Source organism: Rattus norvegicus, chromosome 1 (genome assembly GCF_021556685.1).
Source record: "Rattus norvegicus strain SHRSP/BbbUtx chromosome 1, alternate assembly SHRSP_T2T, whole genome shotgun sequence".
NCBI classification, from domain to species: Eukaryota; Metazoa; Chordata; class Mammalia; order Rodentia; family Muridae; genus Rattus; species Rattus norvegicus.
The window spans coordinates 218,085,342-218,098,721 of record NC_141534.1 but is presented as its reverse complement, the minus strand read 5'-3'; the positions used below and the strand labels follow the sequence as shown (position 1 = coordinate 218,098,721).

At 37.5% G+C, this 13,380-nt stretch overlaps 1 protein-coding gene across 1 annotated transcript in view; it reads left to right on the top strand.

Moving 5' to 3' along the window:
- Slc22a30 (solute carrier family 22 member 30) overlaps positions 1–12,214 on the top strand; it is a 75,389-nt gene extending 63,175 nt beyond the window's left edge. The window contains exons 6-10 of the mRNA NM_134380.2: positions 5,495–5,610; positions 6,410–6,624; positions 9,749–9,857; positions 10,782–10,985; positions 11,968–12,214. Coding sequence (NP_599207.2) covers positions 5,495–5,610; positions 6,410–6,624; positions 9,749–9,857; positions 10,782–10,985; positions 11,968–12,028 — 705 coding nt within the window. The 3' untranslated portion in view covers positions 12,029–12,214. The remainder of the gene's footprint in view (positions 1–5,494; positions 5,611–6,409; positions 6,625–9,748; positions 9,858–10,781; positions 10,986–11,967) is intronic.
- The last annotated feature ends 1,166 nt before the right edge of the window (positions 12,215–13,380 follow it).

The window sequence follows — 13,380 nt, the reverse complement described above, 5'->3', positions numbered from 1 at the left end:
CCAAGTAGAAACAGAAAGGACCATAGAAAGAATCAACAGAACCAAAAGTTGGTTCTTTGAGAAAATCAACAAGATAGATAAACCCTTAGCCAGACTAACGAGAGGACACAGAGAGTGTGTCCAAATTAACAAAATCAGAAATGAAAAGGGAGACATAACTACAGATTCAGAGGAAATTAAAAAAATCATCAGATCTTACTATAAAAACCTATATTCAACAAAACTTGAAAATCTTCAGGAAATGGACAATTTCCTAGACAGATACCAGGTAACGAAGTTAAATCAGGAACAGATAAACCAGTTAAACAACCCCATAACTCCTAAGGAAATAGAAGCAGTTATTAAAGGTCTCCCAACCAAAAAGAGCCCAGGTCCAGATGGGTTTAGTGCAGAATTCTATCAAACCTTCATACCAATATTATCCAAACTATTCCACAAAATTGAAACAGATGGATCACTACCGAATACCTTCTATGAAGCCACAATTACTCTTATACCTAAACCACACAAAGACACAACAAAGAAAGAGAACTTCAGACCAATTTCCCTTATGAATATCGACGCAAAAATACTCAATAAAATTCTGGCAAACCGAATTCAAAAGCACATCAAAACAATCATCCACCATGATCAAGTAGGCTTCATCCCAGGCATGCAGGGATGGTTTAATATACGGAAAACCATCAACGTGATCCATTATATAAACAAACTGAAAGAACAAAACCACATGATCATTTCATTAGATGCTGAGAAAGCATTTGATAAAATTCAACACCCCTTCATGATAAAAGTCCTGGAAAGAATAGGAATTCAAGGCCCATACCTAAACATAGTAAAAGCCATATACAGGAAACCAGTTGCTAACATTAAACTAAATGGAGAGAAACTGAAGCAATCCCACTAAAATCAGGGACTAGACAAGGCTGCCCACTCTCTCCCTACTTATTCAATATAGTTCTTGAAGTTCTAGCCAGAGCAATCAGACAACAAAAGGAGGTCAAGGGGATACAGATCGGAAAAGAAAAAGTCAAAATATCACTATTTGCAGATGACATGATAGTATATTTAAGTGATCCCAAAAGTTCCATCAGAGAACTACTAAAGCTGATAAACAACTTCAGCAAAGTGGCTGGGTATAAAATTAACTCAAATAAATCAGTAGCCTTCCTCTATACAAAAGAGAAACAAGCCGAGAAAGAAATTAGGGAAACGACACCCTTCATAATAGACCCAAATAATATAAAGTACCTCGGTGTGACTTTAACCAAGCAAGTAAAAGATCTGTACAATAAGAACTTCAAGACACTGAGGAAAGAAATTGAAGAAGACCTCAGAAGATGGAAAGATCTCCCATGCTCATGGATTGGCAGGATTAATATAGTAAAAATGGCCATTTTACCAAAAGCGATCTACAGATTCAATGCAATCCCCATCAAAATACCAATCCAGTTCTTCAAAGAGTTAGACAGAACAATTTGCAAATTCATCTGGAATAACAAAAAACCCAGGATAGCTAAAGCTATCCTCAACAATAAAAGGACTTCAGGGGGAATCACTATCCCTGAACTTAAGCAGTATTACAGAGCAATAGTGATAAAAACTGCATGGTATTGGTACAGAGACAGACAGGTAGACCAATGGAATAGAATTGAAGACCCAGAAATGAACCCACACACCTATGGTCACTTGGTTTTTGACAAAGGAGCCAAAACCATCCAATGGAAAAAAGATAGCATTTTCAGCAAATGGTGCTGGTTCAACTGGAGGGCAACATGTAGAAGAATGCAGATCGATCCATGCTTATCACCCTGTACAAAGCTTAAGTCCAAGTGGATCAAGGACCTCCACATCAAACCAGACACACTCAAACTAATAGAAGAAAAACTAGGAAAGCATCTGGAACACATGGGCACTGGAAAAAATTTCCTGAACAAAACACCAATGGCTTATGCTCTAAGATCAAGAATCGACAAATGGGATCTCATAAAACTGCAAAGCTTCTGTAAGGCAAAGGACACGGTGGTTAGGACAAAACGGCAACCAACAGATTGGGAAAAGATCTTTACCAATCCTACAACAGATAGAGGCCTTATATCCAAAATATACAAAGAACTCAAGAAGTTAGACCGCAGGGAAACAAATAACCCTATTAAAAAATGGGGTTCAGAGCTAAACAAAAAATTCACAGCTGAGGAATGCCGAATGGCTGAGAAACACCTAAAGAAATGTTCAACATCTTTAGTCATAAGGGAAATGCAAATCAAAACAACCCTGAGATTTCACCTCACACCAGTGAGAATGGCTAAGATCAAAAACTCAGGTGACAGCAGATGCTGGCGAGGATGTGGAGAAAGAGGAACACTCCTCCATTGTTGGTGGGATTGCAGACTGGTAAAACCATTCTGTAAACCAGTCTGGAGTTTCCTCAGAAAATTGGACATTGAACTGCCTGAGGATCCAGCTATACCTCTCTTGGGCATATACCCAAAAGATGCCTCAACATATAAAAGAGACACGTGCTCCACTATGTTCATCGCAGCCTTATTTATAATAGCCAGAAAATGGAAAGAACCCAGATGCCCTTCAACAGAGGAATGGATACAGAAAATGTGGTACATCTACACAATGGAATATTACTCAGCTATCAAAAACAACGAGTTTATGAAATCCGTAGGCAAATGGTTGGAACTGGCAAGTATCATCCTGCGTGAGCTAACCCAATCACAGAAAGGCATACATGGTATGCACTCATTGATAAGTGGCTATTAGCCCAAATGCTTGAATTACCCTAGATCCCTAGAACAAACGAAACTCAAGACGGATGATCAAAATGTGAATGCTTCACTCCTTCTTTAAATGAGGAAAAAGAATACCCTTGGCAGGGAAGGGAGAGGCAAAGATTAAAACAGAGACTGAAGGAACACCCATTCAGAGCCTGCCCCACATGTGGCCCATACATATACAGCCACCCAATTAGACAAGATGGATGAAGCAAAGAAGTGCAGACTGACAGGAGCCGGATGTAGATCGCTCCTGAGAGACACAGCCAGAATACAGCAAATACAGAGGCGAATGCCAGCAGCAAACCACTGAACTGAGAATAGGACCCCCGTTGAAGGAATCAGAGAAAGAACTGGAAGAGCTTGAAGGGGCTCGAGACCCCAAAAGTACAACAATGCCAAGCAACCAGAGCTTCCAGGGACTAAGCCACTACCTAAAGACTATACATGGACTGACCCTGGACTCTGACCTCATAGGTAGCAATGAATATCCTAGTAAGAGCACCAGTGGAAGGGGAAGCCCTGGGTCCTGCTAAGACTGAACCCCCAGTGAACTAGACTGTGGGGGGGAGGGCGGCAATGGGGGGAGGGTTGGGAGGGGAACACCCATAAGGAAGGGGATGGGGGAGGGGGATGTTTGCCCGGAAACCGGGAAAGGGAATAACACTTGAAATGTATATAAGAAATACTCAAGTTAATAAAAAAAAAAAGAAGCTTTGCAGTTTTATGCAACCCATTTGTAGATTCTTCATCTTAAAGCGTAGGCCATTGGTGTTCTTTTCAGGTAATTTTCCCCTGTGTCAATGAGTTTAAGGCTTTTTCCCACTTTTTCTTCTATTAGTATGAGTGTATCTGGTTTTATGTGGAGATCCTTGATTCACTTGGAATTGAGTTTTGAACAAGAAGATAACAATGGATTGATTTGCATTCTTTTATATGCTGACTTCTAGTTGAACCAGCACCATTTGTTGAAAATGTTGTCTTCTTTTCCACTGGATGGTTTTAACTCCTTTGTCAAAGATCAAGTGACCATAGGTGTAGAGGTTCATTTCTAGGTGTTCAATTATATTCCATTGATTAACATCATTGTCTTTGTACCAATACCACACTTTTTTTTTATCACTATTGTTCTGCATTTCAGCTTGAGGTCAGGGAAGGTGATTCCTCCAGAAGTTCTTTTATAGTTGAGAATAATTTTTGCTATCCGGATTTTTATGTTATTCCAAATGAATTTGAAAATTGCTCTTTCTAACTTTATGAAGAATTGGGTTGGAATTTTGATGGGGATTGCATTGAACCGGTAGATTTCTTTCAGCATGATGGCCATTTTTTACTATGTGAATCCTACAAATCCATGAGCATGTAAGGTCTTTTCATGCTCTGAGAGCTTCTTCAATTTCTTCCTTGAGAAAATTGAAGTTTTGTCATACAGATATTTCACTTGCTTGGTTAGACTCACACCAAGGTATTTTATATCACTTGTGACTATTGTGAAGGGTGTTGTTTCCCTATTTTCTTTCTCCTCCTGCTTATCCTTTGAGGAGAGGAAGGCTACTGATTTTGTTAATTTCACATCCAGCCACTTTGCTGAAGTTGTTTATCAGGCTTAGGAGTTCTCTGGTGAAACTTTTGTGGTCACTTAAATATACAACCATATTATCTGCAAAAAGTGATATTTTGACTTCTTCCTTTATAAACTGTATCCCTTTGCTCTTCTTTTGCTATCTAACTAGTCTGGCTAGGACTTCTAGTATTATATTGAATAGGTAGGGAGAGACTGGGCAGCTTTGTCTAGTCCCTGATTTTTAGTGGGGTTGCTTCAAGTTTCACAAACCACATGAAGCTCAAGAAGAAGGAAGACCAAAATATGGATGCTTCAGTCCTTCTTAGAAGGGGGAACAAAATACTCCCAGGAGGAAATATGGAGAAATATGGTGCAGCAAAGCCTGAAAGTAAGGCCCTCCAGAGACTGCCACATATAGGGATTGATCCTACATACAGTCAGCAAACCCAGACACTATTGCTAATGCCAAGAAGTGTTTGCTGACAGGAGCCAGTTATAGCTGTGTCCTGAAAATACAGAGGCAGTTGCTCACAGAAACCATTGGACTGAGCATATAGATGACAATGGAGGAGGTAGATAAAGGACTGAAGGATCTAAAAATGTTTGCAACCACATAGTTAGAACAACAATATCAACCAACCAGATATCACAGAGCTTCCGGGGACAAAACCACCAACCAAAGAATATCCATGAAATGACCCAAGGTTCCAGCCTCACATGGAGCCTTGTGTGACATCAATGAGAGACGAGGTCCTTGGAGCTGGGAAGGCTTCATGCCCCAGTATAGGGGAATGCAGGGCAGGGAGGAGGTTGTGGGTGGGTGGGGGAGTACCCTCATAGAAACAAAGAGAGTGGGATGGGGTAGGGGGTTTCTGGAGGAGAAAACAGTAAATGGGATAACATTTGAAATGTAAGTAAAGAAAATATCCAATAAAAGAGAAGAAAAAAAAAAAGAAATCCCCACAATGTTTTCTGTCTTCTAAGCTTTTATTTCACTCTCATTTTTGGCTGTAAATATATTTTTAATTTTCATTATTTTCATTATAGAGAAGCAATATATATTGATCTGGTCTTCTACAAGTATCTGTAATTCCCCAGAGTTCTCATCATTTTGTGACAACTAAACAGACATTTGGTTTTATTTTCAAAGGTTGTAAGAACAAGTATGAAGAGGGAACTTGAGGCAGCGAAGGCGAGACCTTCTCCAAGAGACTTGTTCCACACACCCATCCTACGTAAGCGGATATGTGCCATGTCCTTTATGAGGTAGGTTCACAATCTGCCTATTAAAATAGTGTAGACACAAATTTTCTCACTGAAAGAGTTGAGGTAGAATATGATAATTTCAGCAGCTAGAAGTAGTCAAAGAGTTTTGAGTGTAGCCGCACAGATCTCGCCATGTGGTAAGGAGCGTGTGCATCCAAACTCCTTGCCAGGCTCATCACCATGGGTTGATGCTGAGAATGTCAATCACAGTGTACCCTGGGATGTTGTTACTCCCCATTTGTCTGGTTCCACTTTAAAGAGGACAAAAATTCTAATAAAATTTAAACAAATACCTTCAACTCAAGAACATGTATAGATGTAATGATGGGACCTTCTCACAGGTGACATTATGGAAAGATCCACCATGTATACCACAAACTCACTAACACTTTCTAAAACTTCAGGAGCGGTTATGTGCTCTCTCATCACCCATTGATTTTTTGGTGGCTATAAAATTATACCCTAGGCTCGAGAGTTGGCTCAGTAGTGAAGAATACTGGCTGCTCTTCCAGAGGTCCTGATTTCAATTCCAAGCAACCACATGGTGGCTCACAATCATCTGTAATGTGATACAATGTCCTCTTCCGGTGTGTCTGAAGAGAGTGATGGTGTACTCATATATGTAAAATACATAAATAATTCCTTTAAAAATTATACCCTAGAAGTAAAAAAATGTAAAAAGCAAAACTACCTTTGTAGTGAAACTACTAGGACATGTTTTTGGGTTCAAAGATATTAAAACGTGTTGAACATCAATTCCAAACTTTGTGATATGCTTTTTCTTCTTTTTTCTCTACAGAATTTTATTTATGCTATCAATTTTTGGCATGTCACTTCACCTCCAACACCTGAGTTCTAATATTATGTTGTTGCAGTTTGTTGTTAGTGCATCATCCTTACTATTCAGTGTTATTGGACCTTATGTATTTAATCGGATGGGCCGTAGAATAACCCAAATGGTTGTCATGACTCTGAGGGGAATCTGTATTCTGACTGCTGTATTTGTACCTCAAGGTAAGGGGTAAGCACAAAAAAATTAGGTTCTTCCATTTCTTGAGCATTTATCATTCCTTGTCTATAATAGATCAGAGCACTAATCAACAATGTCTGGTGACTATGGTGAAAATTTAGTGCACAAACTCTATTCAAGAACTAGATTAAAAAGTCAAAATTCAGTAAACAATGTTTACTACAGTTAAGAATGTCTTGAGCTAGTGTCATTTATTCCCACTATAGATTATTCATTTTTGGTCATTACATTTTTTATTCTAGGCATGTATGATTTAGGCCTTATAATTTTCCCCCAGATTACACAAAAATGTCTGAACAATTGTATTTGCTATGCCAATTAATTGGGTTGTTAATAAAGAAAAAAATTTTTAGTTGTGTTGGAATATAGGAGATGTGCAGAGAAGAACAAATAGACTGAGTTTACTAAATTAAATGCATACATATAATAAGCAGTGGTTCCCATGTGGTCAACCAGCTTTTGTAAAATGCATGATTGTATTAAGTTATTATGCTTTCATGATGATGGATTCTATAACCCTTGAGCTATCAGATTTTACCTCTGCTTTTCACTGTTCTATTCCTGTGAAGAGGGAACATGATTCATGGTAAGGGTCATAAAAGAAAGCACTTAAATTGAAGTTTGCTTAAAGTTTCAGTGATTTACTTAACTATCATCATGATGCAGAGCATGGAATACAGGAAACAAAGACCTGGTAAAGCAGCTAATATCTAAAACCTAATTCATAGGCCAAGAGAGAGACTGGCCTGGGATGGAATTTTAACACCTCAAATTCCAACTTATGATATAATTCTCCTACACACCTATTTATTCTATTCTTTTCCAATAGTGGCACTGGCTCCAGTGTCTAAGCATTCAAAACTATGAGTCTTTGAGAGACCATTCTTTTTCAAACTGCCACTTCCAGTCTCTGGGCCCCTTAGACATTCAGTCCAACTTCAAAAGTCTCAACGCTGTTTAAAACTCAAAGTTTAAGTCTCTTCTGAAACTCACAACAATCTCTTAACTCTAATCTTTGTGAATTCAAAATAAAAATAACATCCAACATAGAATGACATAGAATATTCATTACTATTAGAAAAGGGAAGGAATGGGGCACAATGAGGAGCCTCTGTCCCAAAGCAAATGAAAACCTTCAGGACAAACTCCAAACTCTACATTTCCATGTCTGATGACAAATGCCCTTTTAATTCCAAACTCGTTTCATCCTTGATTGCTGTAACCCATTTCTATGTCTTGGGTGGGTGTCACTCCTACTCTGCAGCTCCCCTTAGCATGTATGACTCTGGCATCTTCAACATCTTGAGGTCTCAAATGAAATCCAGGGTTTACTCTCACAGCTTCAGACAATGCTCTCTTTTGGTCTTTATCGGGGAACCTTATAACACATACTTGTAATCAAATGATTTCCTCAGTCATGGAGGTATATTTCACTACCCCATTTTTAGACCTTTGACTTTTAGTCCAGATCCATTTGGCTAAACCTATCAAGTTTGGCTGAATGATGGGAATAGGACTTGACTTCTTTACTCAATTATATTTGCACCAGTTTTCTTTTGGTGATGGTCGCCTTTAGAACTTAAGACTTTAATTAATTTTGAAACATTGGAAGCATTACTAGTTTGTTTCTTACCCTGGGATTATCACTGCATTTATTCCACTAAGCATTAGAATGCTCTTAAAATATTTTTTTTATCTCCTTAAGAACTGGGCTTAGCTCTATTATAGGGACTGGCACTCATTTTCTCCTCAAATTATGGCTTTTGCAATTGTTTTTATTTCTCTGCTTTCTCATTTTCATATAGATCTATATAAGAGTGACCACTAATAACCATATGACACAATCAATACTAGGCTCTGTCAGAGTTAATTAATCCTAAACTATTTAGTCTGAAGCTTACTTTTTTATGATGGATAAAAAGCAGCAGCATTCTTTGCTTCCAAATCTCAAGAATTTTCGCTAGACAGTTACAAGAATTTTTCTCCTTTGAAACCTGTTGAGCTGGACCTCCACCATTCAAATAAGCCTTGTCACTGTCCTCTATTCTTATACTACTATGGCTCACCAAACCTCACTTAAATCATTGAACCAGAATGGTCAAGCCTGTCACAAATATGGTCAACCAAGACCTTGGTGCCATTATCTATCTTAGTGACTGTTGTGTTGTTGTGAAGAAATATCATGACCAACCAAAGCAACTCTTATGAGAGAGCACATTTAATTGGGAGCTTTCTTGAAGTTGCAGAGGTTTACTCCAATATCATCATGGTCATAAGCACGGTAGCAGGGAGCATGGAAGGAAACAAGTGTGGTACAGAGAGGTAGACCTTCATCCTAACCCAAGGCTAAGAGATGCTGGGCCTGGCATGTGCTTCTCACACCTCAATTCCCACCCAGTGACACACCTCTTCCACCAAAGTCACACCCTATAATCCTTCTAATCATTCCAACAACTTCTACTATCTGGTACTAAGTCTTCTAATATTTGGGTTTGTGGAGGGCATTGAAACAACCACACCACTCAAAGTACATTCCAGTGTTTGAAGTATTCATGAGACTTTTAAAATGAACTTGGAAAATAGTTCTAAGAAACTTTCTTTGAAAGGTAGACACAGTCTAACATTGTCCTAGAAGTAATCCTTATCCTTTATTCCTGAAGAATATGCCATCTCAGCAGTATAGGCCTCCCAGGTTATAAGACACTCTTTTATTTTATTCCATATTTACCATGGATTTCAATGGCCTATGATTTTTTTAAGAGTATAAATTCTTTCCTGATTCTCCCCATGGCAGTCTCATATTCTGCATGAAGGACCACTGAGGCCATAGAGAGGAAATACGAAAGTGAATTAAACCTAGACTCACCACTCTCTGAAACATGAAGGAGTGAACACAATTATTCAAAAGCTTTGATTCTCCACAAGCAATCATGAATAAATCGGTCACTTTTCTCAACACACTATCCATGGTGGATTTCTTTTTTCTGTGCTGGTTTTTAATACACAAACAGACATCTCGGATGATGAAGTATTTGTTTGGGAATTGAGAACTACAAATTACTATAGCCAAACTGAACTAACCACTGGCTTTGGTCTCCTTCTTTCTAGAAATGCAGATCCTGCGTATTACTGTGGTTACATTGGCAGGAGCATTTTCTGCTCTAAGTTTTGGTGTTAATCGTCTACATACAAATGAACTACTTCCCACCACGTTAAGGTACAAGTTTCAAGTTAGTAACAGAATAGACTGCTTCACTCATTTATATAACTAAAGGAAAAACAAGACTAGGTAATCATCTAACCAATTAGTTGTAAATAGAATGTTTATAACTATAGTATCCTGAATTTAAATTTGTTTTCAGACAGTTAAGTCTTCTAAAGCAATGCTATTTACACCTCATGTAATTATTTGAAAAACTAAAAACGTGTTTGATAAGGAACAACATACTCTGAATTTCTTTACATTTATTATATTTATTTAAGGTATTTTCATACAGGTATGAAATATATTTTTATCACATTCATTTTCATTATTCTCTCTGAATATTTTATTATTTCTCCTTAATTCATTCTTCCTTACAATTGAATGCTTTCATACCCTAATATTTTAAGGGTGTGTAGGTGAAGATACCTTTCTTTAAATTAGCTACAACACGATTAGTGGCTTTATACCATGATCACAGAGATATTCTTTCTGTTGATTCAAATCTGCTACTACCTGATCCATACTTCTGCTGGTTTGCTTCTACTGTTCAGTAAGTACATTTATTTTCATATCATGTTTATATTCAAACTTTTATTCAACTTGAGATGGGTTCTTCCAACTTTAAAATCTCCTTCCCATTATTAGAGTCTATACACATAACTTATATGTGTACACACACATACAGCTATTAGTCTTTCTGTTTCATTGTGTTGAATAAGCAAGTGTTTTCATAGTCTGAATCTGACCAAAAATATTTAAAAAAATGAAACAAATTTGAGAAGGAACAGTAAGTTACCAAGGTCCTTATACTTAATAGCACTGGTTTCTGACAATAACAGGTTTTAAGGTTTTTAAAAGGATCTGTATGATCCTAAGTCACAAGTTTCAAGTGTGTATTTTTACCAGATTTTTTGTGCATTGTATTCTTGCTCCAAGGGCAACAGCTATAGGAGTCATTGGAATGTTTGGTAATAGTGGATTTTTCCTGGCACCCCTGTTTATGATACTAGCGTCATATTCTCCCAACTTGCCCTGGATCTTCTATGGTGGATTCTCCATCCTCAATGGGTTTACTGTGTTTCTCCTTCCTGAAACCAAGAATCAGCCTCTGCCTGATTGCATCCATGATATAGGAAATGAGTGAGTAAAACCTCTCAGTGTCCTTTAGGGCAGTTGTTTGCTAATTGATTGCGGTGAGAGAGGCAAAGCAGCAATAAAGTACAGGATAAATTGGACTTATTTAATGGTAGTCACTACCTTTGATTTGGAAGTGTATCTCCTATATATGCTGATATTTGGGGTTATTTTAATTGTGGTCAGTATTTTTGAATGGGAACAATTTGTTAATCCATTCATACTCTAGATTCAGATGTTCCTAGAAGTTCTCTACATTATAAAGTCTACTTATGCTCAAGCTGTTCCAGGACAAATTTATTGGTTTTGTTGGTATTCTGTCAGCTTTGAAGCATATATCCATATAATCAATACATCTACCTATCCATCCTTCTATCAATATAACTTACGATATACCACAAGCATATAAGCATCCATAAATATAAATTCATTTCAACCCTCAGATCCAGTTACCTTTCAACTCAGTGAATGTTGATAAACTGTATGAAACTAACAGTCTATATGTTTGAGTATGCAATGTTCAGGGAATAATCTAGGATAAATACATATATGAGACTAAAAGTTCTGCCATAGATGACTGTGCATCTAAGCGACACATGCTTCTATTCTCTGTGACATTCCAATTACCTTGGTTTCTGTAGAAATGAAAATGTTCAGGTAGAGAATAATGTGTAGGTCAATTAAGGAATTCCTTAACAAGGAAATTAACGGAGTAGACCTTAACACTTTTGCTGTACTTCAAATGCTTTCTTCCAAAACTCATTTGGTAATACCCTGATGACCAACATAGAAAGTATTAAATCTCACTCACAACGTACCAGAGAACTTATTTTACAGTATTTACCAAAGTCCCCCAGAAGTACTCAGTGTTAGAAAGGTGATGGGTAAAAGTAGATTATTCTGTAAAGAACCCAGAGATCACCACATTTTCTCCAGATTTTACTGATTTTGTTTTCGTGCTTATGTTCTTTTGTTGTATGTGTTCTAGTTGGGAAGAATCAAGACAAGAAATGAAGGAGGATCCCACCATTAAAGTCACACGGTTTTAAAGAACACCTGAAATTATCTGAACGAAGGACAGGAGAAAAAATGATATTCAGGACATGGTGATAATTTTTCCAGGATGATTACTCAGAATTATTCATTTATAGTATCAAATTTCTTAATAAAAAAAGATAAAATAGAAAACACGTGTCATATTAAAATTGCTGAAATAAATTACTCAATGTCAAATACCTATGAGTAATTACATAAGTGATTTGAAAAGCACATTGAAAGAAATCCTGCTTGACTATATTTTAATCATGTACACCTATTACTTGGAGTACTACCAGCACAATCAGACAACAAAAGGAGGTCAAAGGGATACAAAGTGGAAAGGAAGAAGTCAAAATATCACTATTTGCAGGAGGTGTGATAATATACATATTTGATTCCAAAAATTCCACCAGAGAACTCCTAACGTGATAAACAACTTCAACAAAGTGGCTGGATATAAAACTAACTCAAACAAGTCAGTAGCCTTCCTCTACTCAAAGGATAAAGAAACTGAGAAATAACACCCTTTATTATTTATTATTTATTAGGGAAATAATACCCTTTGCAATCATCACAAATAATATAAAATACCCCAGTGTGATTCTAACCAAGAAAGTGAAAGATCTGTATAAGAGTTTTAAGTCTCTGAAGAATTTCTGAAGAAAGAAATTGAAGAAGATCTCAGAAAATGGAAAAAAACTCCCAGGCATATGGATTGGCAGGATTAATTTAGTAAAAATAGCCATTTTACCAATAGTAAACTACAGATTCAATGCAATTCCTATCAAAATTCCAACACATTTTTTCAAAGATTTAGAAAGAGCAATTTTCAAAATCATTTAGAATGACAAAAAACCCAGGATAGCAAACTATACAATAAAAGAACTTCTGTGGGAATCACAGTCCTTGACTTCAAGCTGTATTGTGGAGCAATGGTGATAAAAAAATTGTGTGGTATTGGTACAGAGACAGGCAGTTAGATCAGTGGAATATCATTGAAGGCCCAGAAATGAACCCACCTACCTATGGTCATTTGATCTTTGAAAAAGGAGGTAAAAGCATCCAGCAGAAAAAAGACAGCATTTTCAACAAATGGTGCTGGTTCAACTGGCGGTCAGTATGTAGAAGGATGGAAATTGAACCATTCTTATCCCCTTGTACATAGCTCAAGTCCAAGTGGATGAAAGACCTCCACATTAAACCAGATACAGAGACCTCACCGCCTGGTCAGGTGGGCACTCCTGAGGCTGCAGAGTGGAAGAGACCACCAACACTGCCCACCCCTGCCCACATCCCTGGCCCAAGAGGAAACTGTATACGGCCTCTGGGTTCCCGTACAGGAGGGCCCAGGAGCAGCAGGACC